This window comes from Mus musculus, chromosome 6, assembly GCF_000001635.26.
Source record: "Mus musculus strain C57BL/6J chromosome 6, GRCm38.p6 C57BL/6J".
In the NCBI taxonomy this organism is placed as follows: Eukaryota; Metazoa; Chordata; class Mammalia; order Rodentia; family Muridae; genus Mus; species Mus musculus.
Window position 1 is genome coordinate 129,558,030 of NC_000072.6, and position 27,979 is coordinate 129,586,008.

Here is a 27,979-nt window from a genome sequence, read left to right on the forward strand (position 1 = left end):
TACAAGATTTCCTTCTTAAAGAGACTCTCCTATTCCTACTCAATAAAAGTTTATTGCTCCAAACCTCCCTCCTGTCTGACAAGTGAGAGACAAGTCTCCTGGGCAAGAGAGAACAAAGAGAGAACAAAAGCCCTAGCAATTAATCCTTTACTTAGTTTCCCATTGTTAAACAATAGTGTAAATCATCCAGGCCAGTGTTTATTAACCTCAGAATAAAAAAGAAATTTTTAGATTTTTTTTATAGAAGCCAGCAGCTTCAGCATTCAGTGTAATTAGAGAGATTCAAGGCCAGAGACCATTGGCATTTAAAGCTACCTCTATGTTCACCCTGTGTCCCGCTTCAGCCCATTCCAGGCTGGGCAAACTCCTGGCAGCTTGGAAATCCTATCCCCAGTTCTTAGTCTCTGCATCTTGCTTGAGGTTTAGGATATGGGCTCTCAACCTGGCTGGGTGGTGCATGCCTGTAATTCCAGCAGGGAGGAGGTAGAGACAGGCAGATCTCTATACTCAGGGAAAATGCACTGGAAAAAGAGGATCCTGGCATGGTACTAAGCCCTGGGAGACTGCAGCCTCTGGTCCTGGGCTATCAGAAGGCCCATCAGGCCTCAAGGAGACAGCTACTCTCTCACTAGGTTGTGAACTGGACAGGCCACAATCAAAGAAGATATCCAGAAATGAGACATTGTTGCAAGGACATCACAAGTCACATGTGTGTTGAGAGCTGCCTAAGATAGAGACACAAAGACTTTTGTCTGACAGAGCATCTCCTGTTCCCCAGATGGGTGTGGAAATCTTATCTCATCTAGGGAAAGTGAATGTGGTCAGTTCTCAACTAAGCTGCCCCCTCCCTTCTCCCTCAGCAAGTGCCTAAGACTTCAAGGCACTCCTCTTTGGGCCACTAAATCCGAGGAATCCATTATATAGTAATAAAAAGATCCAAGGACCTTAAACTCAGGACCTCTTGTCATTTCTAGCTGACCTAGAAGCCACAGGCAACATAGAACCCACAGCTGACTTGGAAACATTCAGGTTTAACAGTACTTGAGGAAGACACTCTGGGGGGAGGGAGGGATGGACAACAACCAATTAGGGTACATGGAATATATACTAATCTGGGATCACAAGGTGGGACAGAGGACAATTCTTGTGTCCCATTCGTCAGCTTGTTGCCTTCTCACTAAATGCAGAACTATTTGATACAGGGACAGACATAACATGGCTTCTCCAGTTGAATATATTTACTGCCTGCCATTTACAGAACAAAACAGAACAAACAAAACGAACCTTCTCTTTCCTAAAAGAATACCATTGGACACGGGCTTGGGAAGTAAGGGCAGAGGGAAGTAAGGGCAGACGCTTCCATATGTTCCCACCCAGTACAATTGTCAGAGTCCTCCATAGAGGACAAAGAGCGAGTCTGAGTAGCTGAGGCGTTTTCAGGCATGAGCACGCATCGCCACCTGGTGGAAGAGGAGGGTAAATCACATGGTGGATGGGAAAGAGAATATAGTGCTTCGATTCTGAAGTGTGGGTTACAGTATGAAATCTTGCCTTGAAACATGACGACGACGACAACAACAACAACAGCAACAAGAAAGAAGGAAAAGGGGAAAGGAAAAAGGTAAGTACGTGGGTTATTGTGGCTGCCTCTTTCCTGAATGCTCCTATTGTGATTTGCTGGTAAAATACTTTGGGAGGGTAAGAAGGAAAGTTCTAGGGTAAAGAGGTCCAGGAATAGTGAAGGGCTTGTGAGGAGTGCCGGGCAAAGGCATTCTTCAGAGCATAAAATGCCTTAGGTTCAGGGGAGCAGTCTGAGACCTCCTCCTAGTGGGTCCGCACTGTGCCTATCAAACATATCCAGTCCTGGTGATATGCTTTAGTCTTCCTGAGGACCTCAGTGGGGCTGAGGGTGGCACTAGTCACTCCTCTTGTGTCGTCTTGCCCTCCTTATTCAGGTAGCTCTGATACTGTCCTCCCATAGTAATTCCCCCCTAAGTTTGCCAATCCACTGGATGGGGAAGGGGCACAGTGAACTCTAAGGGCTCACGAGACTGGTGCCACTGCGGGAGTGAAGAGGAGGAAGAGAAGCCCAGGAGCGTCCTTTCGAGGAGTACTGAGGCCTTCCAGGTCAGTAGCTTCATGCCTCCCGACTTCTCTCTTCCTTCTTCTCCAGTTAGATCCCTGCAACTCAACCACCAGGAACTTGGATCACAGACAGCTGGGTAGAGTCTAGAGGGATTGTTCTTTGCTGAAACCCAGCCAGTGACAGGAGTGACTGGAACTGAAAAGTGAAGAATCCTTAGAACCACCTGCAGAGCCCCCCTCCCCCGAGATGCACGAAAATTCCAGATATCTGGCCTGTGGATTCATTCCTAAGGTTCCCTTGTACTCCAGCCAGTTCCCATTTTCTTCTACATTTCCTCAGTTGTTACTCCCGCTCTCTGTGGCCCTGGTGCTCCCTCCCTGTAGACCTCTAGCATCCCAGTCTTGTCAAGGCACAAAGAGGCCACAACTTTGAATTGAGAGGTGAGGAGCACACTGATGTCCAGGGTTCCCACCACTCTCCGTCCCTGAAGTTCACTCACTGACAACAAGCCCTCAGAAACAATCAGCTGAATGAGAAAGCAGAAGCAAAGATTAAAAGCTAGAATTGACCTGGTGCCTCTGCAGGCCGCAGCCAGAACCAGACAAATTTGTTACCAATGGCCACTGGCAGTCCTGTGAGGTGTCCATGGCCACATCCACTCTATCCCATGTCACCCTTAGGAGTTCCTGCCCTTGCTAAGTAGGTTTGTCTCCCCAAGCCCCCATCTCTGCTGATCCAGTTTCCCCTGCTCCTCATCAAATCTCTGACTCATTATGCTGTGGCCCTTTGTACAGGAGAGCTGAATTTCTGCCCTTTTTTCTACTCTTTTCTTTCTTTTTTTTAAGTTTTTGTACTGGATATTTTCTTTATTTACATTTCAAATGTTATTCCCTTTCCTAGTCCTCCCCCTCTTCGAAGACCCTTCCCCCTCCCCCCTTCTATGAGTGTATTCCCCTACCCACCCACCCACTCTTGCCTCCCTGCCCTCAAATTCCTCTACACTGGGGCATCCAGCCAGCCTTCACAGGACCAAGGACCCCTCCTCCCATTGATGCCTGACAAGGCCATCCTCTGCAACATGTGCTGTTGGAACTATGGGTTTCTTCATGTGTACTCCTTGGTTGGTGGCTTAGTCCCTGGTAGCTCTGGGGGGTCCGGTTGGTTGATATTCTTGTTCTTCCAGTGGGGTTGCAAACCCCTTCAGCTCTTTCAGTCCTTTCTCTAACTCCTCCATTGGGGACCCCAGTGTGAAGCCAAGTTGGCTTCAAGTATCTGATTCTGTATTTGTCAAGCTCTGGCAGAGCCTCTCAGGAGACAGCTATATCAGGTTCCTTCCAGCAAGCACTTCTTGGTATCTACAATGGTGTCTGGGTTTGGTGACTATATATGGGATGAATCTCCAGGTGGGTCAGTCTCTTGATGGCCTTTCCTTCAGTCTCTGCTCTACACTTTGTCTCCATATTTACTCCCGTGAGTATTTTGTTCCATTTTCTAAGAAGGACTGAAGCACCCATGCTTTGGTCTTCCTTCTTGAGCTTCATGTGGTCTGTGAATTGTATCTTGGGTATTCTGAGTTTTGGGGCTAATATCCACTTATCAGTGAGTGCATACCATGTTTGTTTTTTTTTTTGTGATTGGGTTACCTCACTTAGTTCTAGTTCCATCCATTTGCCTAAGAATTTCATGAATTCATTGTTTTTAATAATATGTAAATGTACCACATTTTCTGTATCCATTCCTCTGTTGAAGGACATCTGGATTCTTTCCAGCTTTGGGGTATTTTAAATAAGGCTGCTATGAACATAGTGGAGCATATGTTTTTGTTATTTGTTGGAGAGTCTTTTGGGTATATGCCCAGGAGTGGTATAGCTGGGTCTTCAGGTAATAATACTATTTCCAGTTTTCTGAGGAACAGCTGGACTGATTTCCAGTGATTGTACCAGCTTGCAATCCCACCAGCAATGGAGGAGTGTTCCTCTTTCTCCACATCCTTTCCAGCATCTGCTGTCACTTGAGTTTTTGATATTAGCCATTCTGATTGGTGTGAGGTAGAATCTCAGGGTTGTTTTGATTTGCATTTCCCTGATGACTAAGGATGTTGAACATTTCTTTAGGTGCTTCTTGGCTATTCTATATTCCTCAGTTGAAAATTCTTTGTTTAGCTCTGTGCCCAATTTTTAAATAGGGTTATTTGATTCTCTGAAGTCTAACTTCTTGAGTTCTTTGTATATATTGGATACTAGCCCTCTATCAGATGTAGGATTGGTAAATATCTTTCCACAATCTGTTGGCTGCTCTTTTGTCCTATTGACAGTGTCCTTTGCCTTACAGAAGCTTTGCAATTTTATGAGGTCCCATTTGTCCATTGATCTTAGAGCATAAGCCATTGGTGTATTGTTCAGGAAGTTTACCTCTGTGCTCATGTGTTCGAGGCTCTTCTCCACTTTCTCCTTTATAAGTTTCAGTGTATCTGTTTTTCTTTCCTTCTGGTGCCCAGTCCTCTCATTGAGCAGGAGGAGAGGCAATCTTAAAGAGGCTTCTAGTTCTCTAATTTGGCCAGGTTCTAGGGCCCTTCCCTCAGTTCCCAGGAGTGCAGGACTCCCCTACTCGATTCCACCACCTCACTCCCCACTTCCATCCTCTACCCATAGGAATGCTAGGATTACTCCTGGTTTCTGTTTTTCCCTCAGAACAGGAATGACAGTATAAGCTGATCAATGAACTATTCATAGGGAAAAATTAAAACAAAGCCTAACTTTCTAATACAGCAACAATTGAAGTCAGGGCACAAAGAACCTTCAGTCCTTTGGAATTCATAAAAAGACAGAAAAAATTTCAATTTCAGCTGTCACATCGTTTTAGGGGCATAAATGCAATTCTGAAAGCAATGGGGGCTCCATATCCAGGGCTCCCTGCTTCTACTGGGATTTCTCAAGGACACTAAGTGATTATACCTGGCTTTAAAGACTTTTCCCCCTTTATTTCTTTACCCTCTGATGAGGAACATTTTGCATTCTCTGTATTGTATTCCCATTTTAAACAATCAACAGCCAATGACTCTACATCAATAGAAAATATTACTACAGGGAATGGAAAATAGCCCCACTATTTGTCAATATTATATAAATAAAGCACTTAAGCCTGTGCTGATTTAATTTCCTGAAGTATTGGTCATTAATTATATGGATGATATTCTCCTTTTCTGCTTATCTAATCAGTATATATCTAATCTATTCACTTTTATTGTAAATAGCCCAAGAAGAACAAATTTTACACATAGTTCCAGAAAAAAAATACAAAAGCAATCACCTTATAATTATTGAGAATATATTATTATTCAAAAACAAATTTGCCACCATCCTCTCAGCTTAACAGTTCCTAAACAAGGTACACTGCTGGGTTGCGTGTCTGCCTCACTGGGAGACCCTGGCACACCACTCAGGAGACACAGAACACAGTATACAGCTAGTAATGGCGGTCCATGCTTTCTTGGTTGGGAAACAGCAAGATCTAGGATGATTGCTGTGGTTCCAAGTCTCCTGTGTACCCAGGGACCCCTGGCATACCTCTGGGAGTTGGGACCAGGGGTTCTAGTTCCTCCCTTCCCTCAGGATATGCTAAGCAGGAAAGGGAGAGCAGAGCCCTGGATGAGGTTGAAGCCCAGTTTGGTTCTGAGTGAGGGTGGGGAGTTTGGTGTGGCTGGAGGAGGGAAGGCCTTTTCTGGGTGATTTAGGGTCTTTACAATGAAGGCCTACCCCTTGAGGTGATCCTTGGTGAAGAAGAGACAGTCTCTTCTTTTCCAAACTGCTTTATTTGAGAATGAGATGAGGATGCATGCACCTTATTTAGGGTGAACTAGGGATTAAATACCCTTTGCTGGAAGAAATGCCCAGGAAGGGAATCTCATTGGCTAGATAGATACCTCATTAGCATGGAAAATTCCGGGTCCTCCACCCCCCCATGGACCTCTCAGTAGAATGTCATGATTACGTGTTCCAGAGCAGGTGGAGTAAGACAGGGAGTGGCCCCACTCCTACTGTCCACTTATATCACAATATCTCTCTATTACTTACAAAAAAATTATGGGATAATGTTGCCAGGGCCCTGGGGTATGAGGGTGGAAGGATTGGCCATGTCCCTCACCTGCTGCATTTGGGAGAGAGAGAGAGAGAGTTCTTCATTTTGCCTGGATAGCAGGATAGAGTTGTTTCTGCTTGTCTGGATTGCCAGTTGCTGTCTTGACGGTGTCATGCCGGCCTGATTAGTTCAGATACCTCTCAGACCAAGGCCCAGGATTTTGAATTGGCTCACCCCAACATCTATCCAATCAATAAACTGCTGAAGTGCATGAAAGGGTCAATCCTACAGATCTAAAGTAGCAGAAGCCAGAGAACTTGAAACAGACCAAGGGGTCTTTGCAACAAACATTTTCAAGCAAAGAATTATAGACAAAAGGGCATACTATAGGACACACTACAGCTTCTATGAGATATTTTCCTCTGTTAGTGGAAGAGTTTGTAAGGTTGGGTGGATTGGTGTGCATGATATGAAATTCACTATGAACTAATGATTAGTTAAAAAAAATTAATGCTGCTGCTACAGCAAGTAGCTCATGGAAGTAACCCTTTACTTCCTTTTTACTTCCTTATCAGTTACTTATCCTTCCTCCTCATCACCTACTGGGATTATATATCAACAAGGTAGTAGTACTATAGAAATTTGTGCATGTCACAATTCTCTACAGCAATTCTCTTATTTACAAAAAATTGCAGCCTTGGTAATGTTGAGAAGGATATATCTTAAACAACTTACTGGTAAAGAGACTATAAAAATCAATGTGCTGCTAAATAAAGCCCATGTTGATTATTATTACATTCTGAGGCTAATCTGCAAGTAGTATTACCATGTTGCCCAGGATCTATGGATAATCATTATCCAAAAGATTTTTTGAAGGTACCCTAAGTGTTTTGTTTAAAATTAAATATAAAAAGCCTATAGAGATGACTTTTAATGGTTTTACAGATGGCTCTTCCAAAGGACAAGAAGTGTATTCTTTATATTGAAATCCCACATGCTCCACAAAAAAAGACTACTCACTCCTTGTTGGCATCTCGCCTAGGCTCTGCCCCACAGTTACCTGGCAACAGCCAGGTGTTCTTGGCTCACTATAAAAGGAGCAACTTGCCCCCTTCTCACTCTCTTGCCCTCTTGCTCTCTCCTCTTGCTCCTCCCCCCTCTTTCCAGGAGCTTGTGGCCAGCCTCTACTTTTCTCTCCCCTTCCCCTTTCTCTCTTTCTCTCTGCCTTTCTCTCAACTTCCCTCTCCATGCCCTGAATAACCTCTATTCTATACTGTACCATCCTGCGGCTGATACCTCAGAAGGGGAAGGAATACCTCAGCAGGAACTTGCAGAGGCATCCCCTTCCCCAGCACCATACCGCACTTCCACCAAACAAATTCCTTCTTCCTCTATAGTTTTATAAAACACAACACCCCTGGTTTTGTATAAAGCTCAACAGTCTAAACTCACCATAATCAATCAGCTTTTATTGGATATTTTAAACTGACATCATGTGTAGATTAGCATGAGGGATAGAGAGGCAACTGAGAATGAAAACCTACCTAATTTGAGGAAAATGGAATGTTGCAGAAGAGGTGTGGCTATGAGAAGAGTGTAATGAAAGAAGGAAAACATTTAAAATGAGGTCCTGGAAGACGGAGAGTCCAGTTACAGGAAAATGGGAATGAATGAGACGTAAGTGACTTGAAGACAGAAACGGTAGAGAGGTTTAGTGAGTCCCTTCTGAGCTTCCTTGCCTTAAAAAATAAACAGATAAATAAATCCAATCCGACTGAGATGCTTCATTCATAGTGAACTGCTGACACCTCTGTCTCCAGAGAGCACCTGCAGGAAGAGCCTGCCTAAGAGGAAAGCTGGGAACCAGGCTGTTGCTGGTAAGAGGCAGTGAGTCATGCCTTACTGAGAATGGTGGGGTGGGGATGGGGGTGGGGGTGGGGGTGGGGTGGGACTTTCCCTGCTGATGCAAGTTACACATCCATCCAAAGGTGCACTAGCAGTGTTAGCCGAATAAGGGAGACATCCTCATTTCTGGACTTTCAGACACTGAGCTCAATCCAACACCACCCAGATTTCTTTGTATTTATGATTATCCAAATTCATTTAAAACATTTTTTATTTTTTTCAATATAACAAAAATTAAAAATAACAGTCTGAGCATATGTGAGATGAACTTAAGAAGGAAAACAGGTGTAAAATGAAATCAAGAAACTTTAAAAAATATTTCTCCTGGATAATACAGTGGCTAAGAAATGGAAGCTTAATTCCATGTTTCTCAAAGTCTTTTGGAGGCAGGAAGGGGTTAAACCAGAAATATAATCAGTTGGAGTTAGATTATTTTAAAATTTTCAACTAAAATTATTTTTTGGCTCAGCCTAAGAATCTCTTACATCAGCTTGCCTGCAAACTGTAGTAAGAACTAAAGCCTTTCGGTGAGTTCTTCCTTCAAGGGGCTGTGAATTAATTAGTTAGCTTATTAATTAATTTTTATTGTTTTGTTTATAATATCAGCTGGATATCTACTTTCATGTTTGCATGGGACAGACCAGTTGTTTTCTTCTTCAGGATTTTCTGTGATTATTTCTCAGGTATTTCTGAGTATCCTGTTAGCTATATAGGAGTCTTCTTGAGAACAAACTTAAAATTACCCTGAATTTTAAAGATCTCAAATCTTTTTATTTATTTATTTTTATTAGATGTTTTAATTTACATTTCAAATGTTATCACCTTTCCTGGTTTCCTCTCTGAAAATCCCCTATCTCCCTCCCCCACCCACCTGCTCACCAACCCACCCACTCCTGATTCCTGGCCCAGGCATTTCCCTATACTGGGATATAGAGCCTCCCTATACTTGGTCATAGAGGACCAAGGGCCTCTCCTCCCACTGATGGCCAGCTAGGCCATCCTCTGCTACATATGCAGCCAGAGCTATGAGTCCCACCATGTGTTTCCTTTGGTTGGTGGTTTAGTCCCAGGGAGCTCTGGAGGTACTGGTTAGTTCATATTCTTGTTCTTCTTAAGGGGCTTCAGACCCCTTCAGCTCCTTGGATACTTTCTCTAGCTTCTCCATTGGGGACTCTGTGCTCTGTCCAATGGATGGCTGTGAGCATCCACTTCTGTATTTGTCAGGCACTGGTAGAGCCTCTCAGGAAACAGCTATATCAGTCTCCTGTCAGCAGGCTCTTGTTGACATCCACAATAGTGTCCGGGTTTGTTGGTTGTATATGGGATGGATCCCTAGGTGGGGCAGTCTCTGGATGGTTGCCTTAAATTTAAATCTTTAGACATTGATGACCATTAAGTAGATTTTGTTTGTTTTTGAGTTTTGTTCTTGCTGTTAGTCTGACATAAATCATCAGACTGTCAAGGGAGGAAGTTGGAAGAGGCACCTTAGAGCCTGTCCTCTATTCTAAGTATATTTTGCACAATATTTCAAGCTTCTACTATGTAATTAATAAATAGTGGTTCCCATCAGTTTGGTACCTGGAACTGTGACTGTTTGTGTCTGAGGCCGTCTCTGCTGTCAGGTGTGTGGAGATCTGTGTACTTCAGGCATATACACTGTTTCTCCCTAACCAGCCAGCTGCAGAGCACAGCCCTAGATATGGCATGGGGCTCTTTATGTAGTTCCCTTTTAAGACTTTCTTATAACTAAAAACTGAAAATGGTTCTGCTTATACTAATAGACGATTTAAGGAATTTTATAACATATGAAGTATTAAGAATGTTATTAGAAATCCTTATAAGCCACTGGAACAAACTATTGTAGAATGTCCCAGTCAAGTACTTAAATGGCAAATTTTAAAAATAAAAAGGGAACATATATGACAAGTCTCCATAAACTATGCTACATTTAGCTATGCTAACTTTAATTTATTTCACTTTAAAGGATAATGTTTTCTCTGCCACCCAGTATTTTCCTCTAAAGAAGACATAACCTAAAGTTTTTGTTAAGTAGAAAGATTTAGAAACTAGAGTGGGGCGTGGTGGTGCACGCCTTTAATCCCAGCACTCGGGAGGCAAAGGCAGGTGGATTTCTGAGTTTGAGGCCAGCCTCGTCTACAAAGTGAGTTCCAGGACAGCAAGGGCTACACAGAGAAACCCTGTCTCGAAAAACCAAAAAAAAAAAAAAAAAAAAAAAAAAAAAAAAAAAAAAATTAGAAACTGATCAACACAAAGATTCTGTTTGTTTTTTGTTTTGTTTTGTTTTTTTTTTTCGTTTGACATCAGGGCAAAACTACGCTATGTTTTTTCAGGAAAGGAGTGAAGTCACAGGATGGCTTACACTTTGACGTGTCCAATCAGGACAGCATCCTGGAGACCCCCGAACAGAGTGTTTGAAGATAGATGACAAATACAACAAGTGGAGACATTCCAAGAGGAAGAAATGTAAGCTGATAACTTAGGAGACATGGAAATTTTAACTCCTCAAACCAAGACCTTGAGAATACAATAAGGACACAATACTACCGATGACCAAATGGTGCTGTTATGTCTCCTGACTGTATTATATGTTAATTCTCAGCTTGTAAACACAAGATCCATGGCAGGGAGGAGGCGGGGGAGGTCAGGGGAGATAAGAGGCCTATCTGTAATCGGAGTGCTATACACTCTAGTGGAATAGATAATGTTGCTTTATCTAACATTGTTTTTAGGCTTAAATTACCAGTCCCAAGAATGACTATTATAATAAAAAGAGTGATCTTAAAGATGGCCTGTATGGTTAGTAAAAGTTCTAATATAGCAGAAAAAAATATTAACAGAAGTTAATCAAGAGATGGGTGAGTTAAAACCCACTGTTTCACAAACTAAAGATACTACAGATTATTTTTGCTCAGGCATAATCTTGGTGATCAACAATTTTCTGGCATAGGTTGTTTTATTGTGTCAGATTTTTCTCATACTATTGATGGTCAAATTAATGATCTGAATAGAGAGATAGAAACGAATCTCTCCAGTGACCTTTGAATGGCTGTCATGGTTAAAATGAGCTTTTCCTTTCTTTGTCCTCTGTTAATCCTTATAATTCCTTCATGCTCGCCTGTATTAGTTAGAGTAGGGAGCCACGTAGGCAACACACTCAACATTGGCTTCAATTACAGCAACAATTGTTAATTTTTTAAAAAATTAAAAAGGAATACCGAATGGCAGAGAAGCACCTGAAAAAATGTTCAACATCCTTAATCATCAGGGAAATGCAAATCAAAACAACCCTGAGATTCCACCTCGCACCAGTCAGAATGGCTAAGATCAAAAATTCAGGTGACAGCAGATGCTGGCATGGATGTGGAGAAAGAGGAACACTCCTTCATTGTTGGTGGGATTGCAGGCTTGTACAACCACTCTGGAAATCAGTCTGGCGGTTCCTCAGAAAATTGGACATAGTACTACCGGAGGATCCAGCAATACCTTTCCTGGGCATATATCCAGAAGATGCCCCAACTGGTAAGAAGGACACATGCTCCACTATGTTCATAGCAGCCTTATTTATAATAGCCAGAAGCTGGAAAGAACCCAGATGTCCCTCAACAGAGGAATGGATACAGAAAATGTGGTACATCTACACAATGGAGTACTACTCAGCTATTAAAAAGAATGAATTTATGAAATTCCTAGCCAAATGGATGGACCTGGAGGGCATCATCCTGAGTGAGGTAACACATTCACAAAGGAACTCACACAATATGTACTCACTGATAAGTGGATATTAGCCCAAAACCTAGGATACCCAAGATATAAGATACAATTTCCTAAACACATGAAACTCAAGAAAAATGAAGACTGAAGTGTGGACACTTTGCCCCTCCTTAGAAGTGGGAACAAAACACCCTTGGAAGAAGTTACAGAGACAAAGTTTGGAGCTGAGATGAAAGGATGGACCATCTAGAGACTGCCATATCCAGGGATCCACCCCATAACCAGCATCCAAACGCTGACACCATTGCATACACTAGCAAGATTTTATCGAAAGGACCCAGATGTAGCTGTCTCTTGTGAGACTATGCCGGGGCCTAGCAAACACAGAAGTGGATGCTCACAGTCAGCTAATGGATGGATCACAGGGCTCCCAATGGAGGAGCTAGAGAAAGTACCCAAGGAGCTAAAGGGATCTGCAACCCTATAGGTGGAACAACATTATGAACTAACCAGTACCCCGGAGCTCTTGACTCTAGCTGCATATGTATCAAAAGATGGCCTAGTCGGCCATCACTGGAAAGAGAGGCCCATTGGACACGCAAACTTTATATGCCCCAGTACAGGGGAACGCCAGGGCCAAAAAGGGGGAGTGGGTGGGTAGGGGAGTGGGGGTGGGTGGGTATGGGGGACTTTTGGTATAGCATTGGAAATGTAAATGAGCCAAATACCTAATAAAAATTAAAAAAAATATAAAATAAAATAAAAAATTAAAAAGGAGAAATGGGAGGCCTCTTGCACCCGTTTCACAGACGAACACCAGGGAATCCAGGAATGTTAAACGTACAGGCTTGTCTGTTTGGAAGGAGAGATGTATAATCTGTTTTCTGCCTAGAAGGTGTGGGGTGGAGGTGGTTAGGAGCCTGGTGACCTTTGAACTCTCTGTATGGCCAGGCCACACTGGCTCCACCAGACCTTTAACCTGAGCCTGTATATCTCAGTCAATCTATTACACTATCTGCCCTAGACTCTTACAATGCATTCTGTTTACCTTTAGCCTGCTTCCTTAGTTAATCTATAGAACCCATACTTATGGAAGACTTCACTAGTACCTTACAAGAGATTTGATGTAATCCTGTCTTAGAATTTGTTGTGCACATGGCACTGAAATCATTATCACGAAGACATTTCTCCCCCAAATTGTCCTGTGCTTACATATGCCTAAAATAAACTACCCAGTGTTAGACTCTCAACATTAGAGTCAGCTTTGACTACTGAGCTTTCATCTTGCCTCTCCTGGATCAAAACTCTGCTAGTAGTGCTGCAGAAACCCCCTCAACACTAATTACCTTATGTCTTTTTTTTTCTACTTTGTCTTAAATGTCATGATGTATTTAAAGGTGAGTAGACATTAAGTAAGGCTAGTGCTGTGACCATATCTTGGCTTTTCTTTTTATTTATTAGAAATTTGATGCAGAGACTCAGTGATTTGCATAATCTGCTCACCCTTTTAAAACATCAATTATTTTCATACTGTATATTTTGTGAACATATTTGCATAAGTCCTCTTTTCCTATTGCAGGGACCTACACAAGAGACGAAGTATGAAGGTAGCATAATTGACTTTCAGTGTTTGGAACAGTGATAGACTGGTATTCCGTCACTCTGGCATACTGCATGAATGCCTCCTTTAGGTTGGAAATAAAAAGGGGTTTTGAAGAAGCTTTGGAGACACATGTTAGATGTTGACACTGCATCGGTCTTCCTTTGTTACTATAGTAACTGGTTTCCAAAGCCCAGCACAAAGCCACTAAAATGCACCTGTCAGGTAGTTAACCTTATAAATTCCAGGTTCTTCACTTATAAACTGGAAATAGCACAACATTCTGTCATTTTTAATGTCTTTCCAGAGCCCTTAAATAGCTCCATCTTCTCAGACAGGTTCTTCCATTGTCTGGAGTCCCACGCTTCTGAATTATGGTGATTCATTTCTGTTTCCTCATGCCCAACCCTTGCTATAAAGTTTTGGTGATGCTCAAACAGCTGTGTAGTAGTTATGAGGAAATAGTGGACAGTTTATCATACCTGTGATTTAAATATGAGCCAACAGACAGGTTAGGCATTTTTGGAAGCAAAATTATGACTCTAAGGTCAAAGTCATATAATCCACATAGTTATTCCCAACTCTCTTCAAAATCAGGTCCTGAGTTCTCACCCATGAGTTCTCAGATGTGCCTCCCACTTCCCCCAACACCGAGCTTTAAATGTCCTTTTCTTAAAGAGTTTTGTGAACCACTTCCATCAAAGTTAGTTCTGCCATTGGAGAATTTGAAATCACCCCAGGCCTTTGGTGACATGGCTTTAAGCTAGGACTATCTACCCTGGAACCTTTTCCTAAATAACCAATTGGAGATGGGAAGACAGGTTATGGGAGCTTTCAGTGAGATGAAAGTAGGGCAGAAGAATAGTATGCGTTGCAAAAGTGGGGCAAGGCAGGCACAGGAAACAAAACAAAACAAAACAACTGGTTGCTTCTATTCTTTGCCCATTGATGCTTTTATTGAAATGAGACATGAGTCTGCCTAGAGCATGAGTCTCTGGTGTGAAAACTGTGGTATAACTCATGGGCCAACTATGGATAAAATAACCATATATTTTGTACTGCTGGCTTAACTTAGTAGTTAGATAAAGGCAGTTCAGTGTGTCCCAGAACTCAGGAAGGGTGTCTGAGCTAGGATATAAATACCAAATATATGAATGTGATTTTACCTCTTAGTTTTGGGTTGAAAAGACACCCCTAGTTATGTTTATTGTTAGTTTTAAATTCATCTTTATGTACATTTGAGAGTTCCAGCTCTTCTTCCCATTGGTTTATCATTAACTCTGGAGTGACAGACAGCTTAAGGATTACTCTTTAGCAGGAAAAATATTAATAATGCATTTATGATAAGCACATGGAATTCAAGAACGATCTGTAGTTCCTGCCAGAATTTTGGGAATAATGTAGGAGATATAGCCATACTTTTTCCCCCACAGGCTTTGATAAAAAACACCTGTGACAAAGGCATCACACACCATTGCAGGTAGCACATCCTGCCTAAAGCTACCTTTCATGAAACTTCCATGGATGTTCCACTGAGTAGGGAGTGCTGCAGAGGCAGACCAATAGAGACAAGATTTCTTTTTCTTTCTTTTGGTTAAGGTTCTAAGAGTGATTTCAGGGTTCTTATCCAGCAAGACTTAATCCGAAAATTTGAAAGCTGTCTCCTGAAAACACTGTTCAATCAAGCCTTTCTCTCAGGCAAAACACAAAGAGAAAGTCCTTGTCCTTGTGTATGGGCAGAGTCTACTCTCCCTCTCTGACCGTTCCATGTTTCAATCCAGAGCACTCAGGAGGGTTGGATCTAGTACAAGTTTTGAGTTTTATGATTTTCAAATCACCTGAAAGAAGCTTCTAGATCTTGCTTTGCTCTCCTTAGTTGCTGGTTCTATTCATCTACAGAGTAGTTATTCCTTCCCACCATGTGAATATGCACACACACACCGTCGAATTACAGATCCTTTTGAGCTTCACTGCCAGGGTAAAGTGCCATACTGACTCATGAAGTTATTCACTCAACTTATAAGAAACCTACTTGAGGGTGTGTTGAAAACAGATACAGGAAGAGAGATATCTGCCCCTCTACCTTGATAGCCTTTTTGTATGAAAATCAGAATTCCTGCTGAGTATAGTTGTACAGTCCTGTGAAACAAGGAGCACAAAAGCCCCATGTGAAGTTCTTGTCTTAGTGCCATGTCAGATTTCTTTTTCTTTTTAAGATTTAATGAGGATATAGGCTCCAGAAAGTTAACATCCAACTTATAAAGTCAGGAGGAGACCAATCAACTTAAAAATGGATGTGAATGCAGTTGTGGTTACTCATGTTCCAGAGAAGTTGCCTTTGACAAGCAAAGCAAAGAAGCTGCACACAGGACCACTCCACAACAGAGTGAATCTCATTGTTACTACAGAAATCAGAGTAGCCATCTAGGAAAGTGCTAATACCAGTCTGTAAATATCTCATTTCCTAATATGAAATCATTTTTTTCTACAGCCTAAACTAGACTTGAAGTCTTTGTATAGTGCAGGTAGTGATTTTGACTTTTCTCTATGTTCTGTCCCTTTCTGCCAAAGGGTAGATGAAAAATTGCTTCATTTTCTCATGTCTTTCAAATTTGTAATCTTATTTGCCACATAGGGAAGAAAACCTTGCTTGGACTCATGGCTTCAGTCCATGACCAGTTGGCCTGGCTATTTGAACCCTTGTTAGGACAATGCATTATGGCAACAGAAGCCACACTGTGGAAATAGATGGCTTATTCCATTACAGCAGCAAAGTACAAGATCTCCCTTTCCAGATCCAACCCCCATCACCTTTCTACCAATAGGACCCCCTCTCAGGGTACTGCTATGTTCCATCAATGCCACAGGTGAGGTGAATGAACAAGTGTTTACAGCTCTTTATAAATTCTTAACAGGATAGAAACATTTGTGCATGGTTTTGATGGACAGAAGTGAGATTATCCAAACCTTTTATATAAATATATTAAATATAATATCTGTATATTTTTCATAATAGGGAGAGTTCGTTCCTTCCTCAAGACCTGAACTTTTCAGAGTACCTTACAGGATGAGACCAGGCTCAGACAAAGATGGGTCAGTGATGGACTAGACCACACCTAACTGCAGGTCAGGACCAAGAAGGTGGACATGGGAGTGGGGAATGGCTACTAGATCATGTTGGGCATCTTGAATATATCTTCCTTTTCTGATTTTCCTTACTAATTTTCTGCTTTCAGTTGATTTATCAACAATAGAATTATTTACTTGTAGGGAAATAAACCACTTAGCATCTATCATCTATCATCTATCATCTATTCTGACATGCGTGAGTGACCCTAGTTAAGTAGTTTGCAAGGCAGTTCCATGGCCCCAAATTTCCTTCACAGTTTGGGAGGCCATGAGGGTGACCTTACAGGTGGTCATGGTAGGCAGGGAAGTGAGCCTTGAAAAGTTGCAGATAAAAAAATCATTTCAGATTGACTTCATCAACTTGGATCAAAGCTCAGGAGTCTGATGCCAAGTGGTTTATTTCCAGCATATTTAAACAGTATAATTTGGTAAAAAGTTTCCTGGTACAATACAATTCCTGGTGTACAAGAAAGTATGACTACATTAAAACTTAACTCAGGGTACATGTCATGTCTTCCAAGAAGATGAGTTTGAGAGATAGGCTACCTGTATTAGCTTGAGGGCCTACTGAGGATCTGGCCTGGTATAAGTTATACAGATAAATTAGATAATTTAGATAATTTAGATAATTTAGAGATATTTTGGGCTATTGGTGATAACTGGTCCTGGTTATGGGAGCTTGGGGAAGCCTCTGGATATACAGATTACTGTATATTACTAGCCACCTCTGGTTCTGATTGTTGGAGCTTGATATGATCTGACCCAACAGATCAACAGGCTGTTAATCACTTCCAATCCTCAGCTTTGTGGATGGAAGAACAGATTTTACGTCTATCCCTTTGAGAGGACGATTGTGCTTAACATTCCTAAGTTCTGGAGGCACAAGGACATTTATGAGGTGCTCTCAACAAGGCTAGATTTTTAAAATAACTATGGTCATTTTCTGCCTAGACATTAGGTGGCAGGCTAGATCCATTTAATGACTCCTTGTATCTGTAGCTGTCACAGAATAACCAATACCACATTAAAAACTAAACAAAACAAACCACCAACAACTCCAGTGTATCAATGTATTAAAGCATCAAATATATCAGACTTTAATGTAAGAATGCCAGCTTAAGTGTTAAGGGAACCAAACACCTTTTAAGTGAAAGTATATGTGATCAATAATGCATGGAGAAATGGAAATGAAAGCAAGATAGTCTTCAAGAAAAAAAACACAGGCAATAGCCATCTGTAGAACCCTAACAGTGTGGGAAATCATGGCTAGAATTGACAAAGGAAATCAAAATCCTCTGCACAGATGAGGGGAAGAACATTACCCGAATGAGAAGAGAGCTTAGAGAGTGAAAGACTTTCATAATGTCATCCAATGACAAATATGCACATGAAAGTTCCTGGAAAGAATCTTGCCTGACTAGATTAGATTTTGCAGAGGATGAAATGTTGCAGATCCAGCTTTGTGTCTTCAAAACTCAAGTAGTAGTTTCTACACACCCATACTATGATGGAACTATCATTCTTGAGTTATCAGCCTATGTATCTATGGATGGAAAAAAGAATATATAAATGTATTGCTCATGGACACAGACACAGACACACAGACACACACACAGACACACAGACACACACACACACACACACACAGAGGAATATTACCTAGCTATAAAGACAAGTAAAATCATGTCATTTTTGGGAAAATATACAAAATTGGAGAGTGCTATTTTAAATAAAATAACAGTCAAAGAATGAAAAACAAAAACGAAAGGAGGAAATATTTAAAGGAGTTTTAGAAAGGCACAAGTCCCTTATGCCCCATTTCCTGGACCTTTTTCTTGCTAGCTGAGTCAAAATTTCTAGAGATTATACTGCCTAAAAAGATCACACATATAATTGCTAAGATGGGTAGTTAAGTATGCCCAGGTAGAATATGTTGCGGCATTTTGTTTGTATGTATATGATCTATGTAAATTTTATTTATTTATTTATTTATTTATTTATTTATTTATTTATTTATTTATTTATTTATCTATCTATCTATCTATCCACCCATCCATCCATCCCTTTATCCATTCATGCTTTTGTTCTTAAAAAATTCCTTTCTTGTGTGTAAGCCTGTCTAGTGTGCTCATAAATGACCCAGTGATTTCATTTATACTTCAAAGAGTTGCAATGTTTTCTTTCTTCCCTCTAAATACTGTAATTCCAAAATCCCTAAATCTCTTTCCAAGGTTGATGGCCCTGAGGGTCACTTCTCTCTGATACAATTCAAATTGTATCTCCTGATCAACAACCAGGCCAAGTTTGTGTCAGTTTGGCTCATCTTGACATTCTTTATTGCTGTCAAGTCCAGAATCCAGACATCTCAGCTGCACATAAATAGTAGAGGCCCCAGGACTGTGAGGCAGACTCCTCAAACTGCACAGCTAGGAGAATTGAGCCATTTCCCAGGCCTCTGAGTGAAGGGGGACTATCAGGGATACGAAAAGAGACCCAGGATGAGAATAGTTGGAGGATATAAGACTCCACAGACTGGTTCAGGGGACTCATGGCCAGAGTCTTTCTTACCCTCCCACTCTTAAGCATGCTTCCCACTGGTGGCAGTTTTGGGGCTGCAAATTCACAGAATCTCCTCCACTCTGTTTGTTTTCTTTCCGGACTTCTCATTACTAGAATGTTTAAGACACTTAGTGATTCTGAAAGTCTGGCCTGGGGAGAGTAACAGTAATTTTGTTTCCCATCTTTTTAGTTACTTAACTTTCAATTTTACAAAAAAAAGATGCAAAACATGAGACAGAACTTCTGCATATGTATACGTAGTCAAAGAGAAATCCACTAGGAAGAATTCAATAGGCAAACAACTTATTCAAGATGATAGAAGTAGGGGAAAGTAATGGAGTTCAATTCTGAAGCAAAAAGCAGAAACAAAAGAGAGAGATAACATGAGCTAATGGGAAAATCCATGAAGGCTTTACAGAGAGGTCAGCCAATGGCTCAGATGTTTGTTGTCCCAGTCTGTGCTTTCTGAAGCTGAGCTGGGCGTTTACACTTTCTTTCTTAAAGACTGTATTAGTATTCTTAAGGAATGTCTTTACCTGAGTCTTTGACAGAGGCATTCCTAGGGCATAAGTCTGGGAACAGGCTGAAGATTTATATCTCAGAATGTACTACAGTCTTCAAAGGTAATACTTTGAAAAACATGCAGGTCAGCCAGTAATAGTCTGGAAGAAAACTGTCTAAAATAAAATTTAGTTAAGTTCAAATGAAAGTTAAGGGTGACCACACCCATCCATATTCACACAATAGCACACACACTCACGCGCGCGCGCGCGCACACACACACACACACACACACACACACACACACACACAGAGGCACACACACACATCATTCTCATGCCATTCTGACTCGATTGTGTTTAAGCTGTGGTTCCAGAGAGTCATATATGACATTGTAGTGAAAATGTTCTTATGGGAATGGAATATTTGATTACATCAATGTTTGCTTGTTTTTTTTCAAGATCCATGACTTGCTGTGCCTGGGAATGAATGCACAGCCTCATGAGTATTGAGTAGTGGATGGACACATGATCTTACTTGAGTTTTAAGCTATGCTCTCACCCATATTATGGGTGCTAAACGGAAATGTAAAGCATTAGTGAGGACTTTGCTATGGGGCTGTGAAGTGTGATCAAGCAGCTTCCTCCCCTGTTCCCAGTTCAGTCTTACATATCCTGCTCCAGACCCTGCTGATTAGCACATATTAAAGTTTTAACATCTGTGCCTGGAATTCCCTCTTTGCTTCAGGTATGTCTGATCATTTCTGGTTCAGAGTTTGGAACATATAACTTATATAATTTGTTCTAGGGGGAATAAATCTCCCTCAAGGCATGGTTTAAAGTTGTTTATTATACCTTTATCTTATGCGTATTGGTGTCATGTCTGCATATATGCATGTGCACACTGTGTGTACCTGGTGCTCCAGGCAACTACAAGAGCGCATGGGATAGCCTGGATGGGGAGTTACAGAGGATTGTGAGCCACCACGTGTGTTCTGGGATGTTCACTGGGAAAGTAGCTAGTGTTCTTAACTACTGAGCTATCTCTCCAGCCTTGTTTAAGGCATTTTAATTGAAAATAAACACCAACCAGAGTACACAAGCAAGCAAGCTTTCATTTTATTTGATTCTCATTCCCAATCTACAGAAATCAATGACAGACCAAAGTAACGATACTACAACTTCCAGCTTGGTATGGTGACTTTCAGATATAACAATTTTCACAGGAAAGCTTCTCTGGAACCTGAGTCACAAACAAGTGATGGCATTCTGGTCAGTTTTCCTCAGCTCTGCCACGGAGGGTCAAAATTAGCAAATAGCATACAATTAATTTTCCTCCCACTTTGAGTTTAATATATTTTAGTATTTTATATATCTTGGTTTTGTTGTTGTTGTTGTTGTTTATTCATTTGACAAATCACACTACTTGAATAACAATACAGATTTTAAAAATGTTTATAAGCTATTTTTATCTTTTAAAGTATTTTAATTAATTATTTCAAAATTGTTTTTTTTCATTTTGTTTTTGTTTCAGTTTTGTTTGTTTGTTAATTTTTATTTTTTATTTATTTTTGGTTTGTGAAAGAGTTTCACTATACAGCCCTGGCTGGTCCAGAAGTTTCTATGTAGATCAGGTGCTGACTTCAAACTCAGGAATGTGCCTGCCTCTGCCTCTTGGATCTTTGAATACTATTTTTCAGTTTATATTAAAGACAAGACTTCCTTCCTTCCTTCTTTCCTTCTTTCCTTCTTTCCTTGCCTCTTTTTGTGCATATGTGTTTGTGTGTGTGTGTGTGTTGCTAGAGATAAACTTAGTACCTTATACATGCTAAGCAAATGCTGTATTAATAAGCTATACAATCAGCCTAGTCACATTTATTTAAGAACTAATTTGGCCAGGAGAATTAGAAGTTCAAGACCTGTCAGTAGTGTAGTGAGAATCTGTCAAAACAAACAAACAAACAAACAAACAAACAAACAAACAAACAACACTGGAAATTTAGCCCACTTATAAAGCACTTATGTAGCATGCACAAGGTGCTGGATTGGAGCCTAAGTACCTCACTGTTTTAAGAAAAGAATTAACTAAATAAAGTTAGTTTACTTAATTTACCTCTAAGTTTCTGGTATTATGTTTTCATATATTTTAGGCTTCAAAGTTGAAAGCATACCTCATAAAAGCATATGGTCATGTCTATTCCTCAACGCAAAAGCTTTTAGAATTGTTATTTTACTCATTTTTACTAAAGTACATTTCCCCAGATTATGCTATGCCGATATTTCCTTTCCTTTCCTCACAGCATTTTTGTCTTTATAAAGATGGATGAAGCACCTGTAACCCGTTCTACCCTAAATGTGAATTCCCAGCAGAAGAGTAAAGCAAAGAACAAGATTAAGAATACACTTAATTCAAATGAATTGTCATCCATTGAGCAGAGGAAAAAATACCAGAAACATCTTAAGAAGCACAAAAACACAGCAGAAGACATCAGTGGTAAAGGTATAATATTGTATTCAATAAACACAGGGAGATTGTTGAAAATTCAGGTTAAGGTCAAGTTTTGTTAGATACTAGGGATATACATTGCTTGCTGTTAAAGAGATATTTGCTTTAGCCTTGAATGGAAAAAAATAAACTTTTAAGAAGTGAAAAAGGATAGAACTGAACTCCCTGGCTACAGGATTATAGAAGTTAAAATATGAAAAAATTACTGGATATAGCTGCCCAGGGCAGTGGGTCTTGGAATCCTGTTCTGGGGCATTATGAATTTGGTTGGTCTGATGGGTTTCTGACCAGGTTATTGCGTGCAGGAGAAGCTGAAACTTTACTCTCATAATACCCTGAAACAAGCAAAAAATAAATGTATTTCCTTCAGACTTGGACTTCAAAACAAGTTGGATATAAGCAAAGATAAAATCAATTCTTTGTGAAGGTTTCATGCAGCTAATGTAGTTATGGCTTATTTCTGGGATGTTCCTCTGGTTATCATTTAAGGCTTGCCTTAAATGTCTGGAAGATCCAAGCATCTTAGATAGAGAAAGGGAAATTAGGAATTGGCAGATGACAATTTACAGATTGCTAAGTAAGGAAGGAAGCAAAGAAGAAAGGAAGGAAGGAAGGAAGGAAAGAAGGAAGAAAGGAAGAGAAAATCTGAGCTTGAGTGGCAAAGCTCTAGGGACCAGAATGCCACCTTCATCTTCAGACTTACCTTGTTTTTTTAAAATACAGTGAGGAATACTGCTAAAGTGGAGTGAGTAAAGCATGAATTAAGTTTCTCACAGTAATGCTAGTAGTCTGAAAACTCACCCCCCAAAAATCCCATTTCAATGAAGCATAGGCTTCCATAGAATGTTTACTTAGAGCATGTCGATCTTGAGATTGTGTCCATTCAGTGGTGAATGTTTGGAAGAGAATATTAGCGGCAAGGCAAAAGGAAAGAAAAGCCAAGTAGATGAGAAACGCTGGCCGAGAGGAAGCAGACTGCTGTGTGGCACTGAGCACCCAGGTGAAGTTTGAGTCTATTGTGGATGTGACTCCCTCCCAGTCTGTTTGCCAGCAGAGAGAAGGTAGAGTCCATCAGCTGACCAGTGCTAGCCAGGTAGATGCACTAGAAAGTGTTGGCAGTGTGGCCAACCCTTGTTCTCAGCTTCATTAGTAAGTCTCCTCCTTGGACGACACAGTATAAACCTTGACACGTGCTTTCTGGGTTAAAGAAAAGAGTCGGGAAGTATGGAAGGGAAAAGGACTAGTAAAAGCGGTTCATTTGGCTTCCTAGTTTAGAATGCAATCACCTGTACAGAGAAAAATTCAGAGCTAAATCAGTCTTTTCTCATTTATGTTTCAAATTGTATTCTCTTAGTTCCTCCACCACACATGCCCTCTTCACCCTAAAGAGGGTGCTAGAGAGTAGGGTTTGAGGCCAAATATAGGAATAAAAGGCCCAGTTCTAGTAAATGATTATTTTCACTGAAAAGGCTTTTTAATTTAGTTCCTGTGTTATACAAAATTATAAATTACTCACTGATGTTTTTGGCTTACCTTTATGCAGTGGTATTTATATTTTCCACATTGACTACTGAACTCTGTTTTAAATTAAAGATATTAAACTAGTTCCACGGAGCATTCCAGATACATTAGTCCCAGGTACTTGTGATGTTCGATAAATAAATATATTACTGTTGTTTAGGAATTTTTAAAAACCATTGTGCCATTGTTTGCTTTAAATCTTGGGTGAAAAATTTAACAGGCTGGCTATGAAAATCAGAAGTGAATCATTGGAATGCTCTGCTGATGAAAGCAATCCCTGGATCAACCTGGCCCAGCCTATCACCTCATGCCACTGCCCGATGCCTTTGATCCCACTCTTGGGTTTATCTTTCTCAGGGAATTGCTCACCTCCATGGAGGCTTCTCTCGAGTGTGCTCGGTGCCATGTGCCTTCTCCTGATGGCTGTAGCCATGGTGATGACCACTTTTACCACAAAGTGTGAGTGGCTCTTGTTCTCCTCTCGGGCAGGTTTGCAGAAACTTATCAAGTTCCTCACTGGCTCTGGGTACAGTTGATATGCTTGTCTACTAGTTGTGGGACATTGGCTTGGATGTCTGGTACCATTACCAGAAAACAATAGTGAAAACTATTTCATTTTTAACATTGTCTTTAAAATTGCTTATTTGTTGCTCTAGAACAGAAGGTTTTTTTTTTTTAAATTTTTTTATTAATTCTGTTGGTGTGTTAATATAAAGGAACTAATTATGATCTGGACTGTTCTTGTAGCATCTTCTGAAAGATCATCTTCTACTATTCAGCAAGAAGGTAGGTGTTGATTTCCCAGCCTTGTTGCACAGATGCAATCAGGAAAAACATGTTTATTACTTATAGTACTTCCATGAATAGCAGACAGTCTTCATAGGCAAGACACTTCAGAATAACTAAGAAAGGACAGGACATGGTCCCAGACATTTAACAACCTGGAACAGAGGTTTTTGGATAACCAACTGTAACACAATACAGAAGTACTGTTGGTGTTATTACACACCGTTGTATACAGCATGAACATTCTTGTGAGATTCCATGGTTTTCTATGGAATAGGATTAACATGAGAACAAATTTTGGAAGGGCAGTTTCTCCAACAACAACAACAACAACAACAACAACAACAACAACAACAACAGAATCTAGTGATTCTATAAAGGGGTGTTTCTACCCTGACTTAGAAAAACTAATGGCTCAGCAATGAGAATGGATCAGAAGCAGAAATGTGTTCTACAAAATAGAAACGTTCTAAAAGTTCAGATAAAAATAAAAGCAGAAGTGTGTGTTTTCAGTTCATAGTTTTATTATAATGACTTTAATTGCCTTTAGAATATTTTTTCAGTGTTGCAAGTGGGCAAGCCTCTGTTTGGAGCAAGTGAAAATCATACTCAGGATCTGTGAATCTCGTCAGTAGAGTGACAGGTGCTCCTTCTCTAGGGCTCCATCATCCCTGTCCAGAGAACTGGGTCTGGTTCAGGTGCAGCTGTTATTTCTTCTCCAAGGAAGAGCTAATTTGGAGAGACAGTCAGCGTGCCTGCTTGTCTCTTAACTCCAGTCTCATAAGGATGAACAAAGAGGAAATGGTAAGTTCTGCAACTGTGAGTCACTAGGTGTGAGATCCCCTAAGAGATGAAATAAGGTTAAGTGAAATGTCACCTACACTTGTTTAAATTTAGCACTAGATCCATGGTTGAGGATAAAACCGCTCTATCTTTTGTTGCACTCCTCATGTCAAGTAGACCCATGTATTATGTGAAGAAGATAGAAACAGTGAAATGATATTTGGAATTGCATTTCACGAAAAGAAATATTGAACCTGGGCCTGGTGGCACAGGTGTGTAATCCCATTCCCTTGGGAACCCAAGGCTAGAGGGTTACAAGTTCAAGGTCTGTCTCAGCTACAGAGTGAGTTAAAGGCAAGCCTGGGCAACTTAAAAGAAGCCTTCTATCTATCTATCTATCTATCTATCTATCTATCTATCTATCTATCTACACTTGTTTTCAGTAACAAATCAGTCAGAGAGAAAAAAACAAAACAAAACAAAACAAAACAAGACAACATGGCACTGAACAGCCCAACATGGTCTAGAAGAATTTTTTTCTAGCTCCAGTCATGATGACAGAATAAAGATAAAGTGTCTTTGGTGTATTTCCCCAATACAGAGTCTCGTTATTAGATACTTCAAGGTACCACAGTAAAGTGTGTCTCCAAGAAACCTGTGGAAATAGTGTAAGAACTAAACCTCACTCTCCTCTCAAACTCAACACTATATTTTGTTTACTCTGTTTTCCAAATCTCCCACAAGAACAGAAAAGTTGTATTTTTTCATAGCTTGGGCATGTCTTGTAATAGAGCGTCATGTGTGTGAGGCCGCCGACTTCAGACATAGAATCAATATGTACAGATGGAGTCAACAGTTTCAAAGTCACCCCCATAGAGCTGATGAGAAGACAATCATTGGAGCCATACATATCTTTGTTTTCTCACTTTCAGAATTTCTTCTCTTTGAAGTCTTTCTTTTGGGTTGGAGTTTACTATAATGAAACTCGCAGACAGTGGCTGTGGGAAGACCATTCGGTTCTACCCTCTGGGCTGTAAGTAGTCATGTGGCCTCAGGTGTTTAGAAAGCAGTCCTCAGGCAGATGAAAATTATCTTCACACTCTGTCTGCTGCAGGCAGGACAAGGAAAATTGATGGACAGAGACCCTGAGATACCACTCTGGGGGTGGGGAAGTACAGTTTGTGGTGCAGGACAGCTGGCCTCTTGGGACTGCAAGGAAGCAGGGCTCATATGGTTCTCAGGCTATTGGACACGCGGGTGCCATAGAGAGCTGTGGAGGAGCTGAGAACAGAGTGGAGCCCCACGGGCTCGAACCAGCCCAGGGCCAGGGGAGAAGGGGGGAGCTCTGGCTGGTCCTGCCTGGAAAGTCCTTGGCCCGACAATGGCGGTGGGCTTGGGCTTGGCTTGAGCATGGTGGTCGCAGTGGTTGGGAGTGCAGACAGGACTTTTACAGGAGATTAGATAGTGGCTCTGTAGGCAACGGCTTTCTCCAATGGCACTGACACTCTCTTTCCTGATTTGGATTAACCAACTATCAGTTTAAACAGTTTCTTTCTCCTCCCACCTCCCTACCCCAACCCCTACCTACTCAGGAAATGATGGCTTTAACTAGCAACTCTTTTATTTGGCTGATGATAAGTTAGAACACCTTTATTTAGCATAAATTCCTTTAATTCTAGGGTTCAGGAGCAACCTCCTTAGTTCAGTGTTCTGTCCCCTGTTCTGTCAAATCAATGGCTGCATTATAAAAGATCTAACGTCGCCTGTAATATGTCATTACTATCCTCCTGGTCTTTAATATTGCACTTACCATGAGACCAAATAACTGTGGTGTGTAAATGCATATTTAGGCGAGTAAGTCACAATTTGTTTTGCTCTATTTTATTTTTTAGTGTTTTACTGTGGTGTCATGGACCTAATGGCCTTGATCTTGTTAATATCATACTCCTCTGCTGAGCTACACCTCTCAGCCCTACTCACAGTCTTTCTTTCTTTCTTTCCCTCTTCCTTCCTTCCTTCCTTCCTTCCTTCCTTCCTTCCTTCCTTCCTTCCTTCCTTCCTTCCTTCCTGTCTGTTTGTCTTTCTTTCTCTCTTTCTTTCCTTTTGAATTTGTCTTTTTCTACCCTAACAACCAATTGACATCCTTTGCCCTTAGACTCTTCCTTAGTTGAAATATTAATTGACATTTACAATTACACACTGACTTGATAACTTTGTGGTTTGCTACCATATTACTGATAAGAATTACGGGTTATGGAAATCCAATGGATTGGATTTTTGACATTTATATGTAGGGCAACAGTATTGTATTTTCTTAGGTGTTTGAATGCGATATAATTTTGCAATAACTGGAATTTCTTTCATTTTAGGTTTTCTAAACTTGAAGCTAATATGAAAAACTTCTGTGCATCTTATAAATCAAAAGAAGCTTATATGGAAGAAAACTGTGCGAACAAACTGACATATATTTGCAAGAAGTAGCATATTTAATTCTATGAGTTCATGAAATATATGAAAATTAATCTTTTTTAACATTTTTTCCTGGAGTGCTTATTTTATGAAGAAAATGTGACAAATATTTGCCTTTGCTTAAATAAAACTGTATTCAAATATATTCCAGTGTTATTCTTTGTCAGTGTTTATGCTAACAAATGTATTGCATGTATTTTAGAAGACACTGTAATAAATGATTTCTGAATGAAATAATGAGGTAAATCTGATGAGGTAGTATGTAGCATATAGTCCCCCGTATAAAGCCTGCTTCCTTAATGTGATACTTTGAGATGTATTATTGA

General features: G+C 40.6%; 1 protein-coding gene across 10 annotated transcripts; it reads left to right on the forward strand.

The window, feature by feature from the left end:
* The first annotated feature begins 1,335 nt into the window (after nucleotides 1–1,335).
* On the forward strand, nucleotides 1,336–27,799 carry Klre1 (killer cell lectin-like receptor family E member 1). 10 transcript variants are annotated; one of them, XM_017321589.2, is made up of 9 exons: nucleotides 1,336–1,621; nucleotides 7,984–8,040; nucleotides 16,417–16,526; nucleotides 21,908–22,088; nucleotides 23,973–24,074; nucleotides 24,363–24,401; nucleotides 25,060–25,205; nucleotides 26,117–26,217; nucleotides 27,554–27,798. In XM_017321589.2, the coding sequence occupies exons 4-9, from the start codon at nucleotides 21,908–21,910 to the stop codon at nucleotides 27,663–27,665; spliced, it is 681 nt and encodes a 226-aa protein (XP_017177078.1). In that variant the 5' UTR covers nucleotides 1,336–1,621; nucleotides 7,984–8,040; nucleotides 16,417–16,526; the 3' UTR covers nucleotides 27,666–27,798. The 10 variants fall into 10 exon arrangements, 9 of the variants coding, with proteins under 9 accessions (XP_017177078.1, XP_006506186.1, XP_030111248.1 ...); XM_006506123.4 differs by having other exon boundaries at nucleotides 1,337–1,621; nucleotides 21,889–22,088; XM_030255388.1 differs by lacking the exon at nucleotides 1,336–1,621 and having other exon boundaries at nucleotides 7,972–8,040; nucleotides 21,889–22,088.
* The last annotated feature ends 180 nt before the right edge of the window (nucleotides 27,800–27,979 follow it).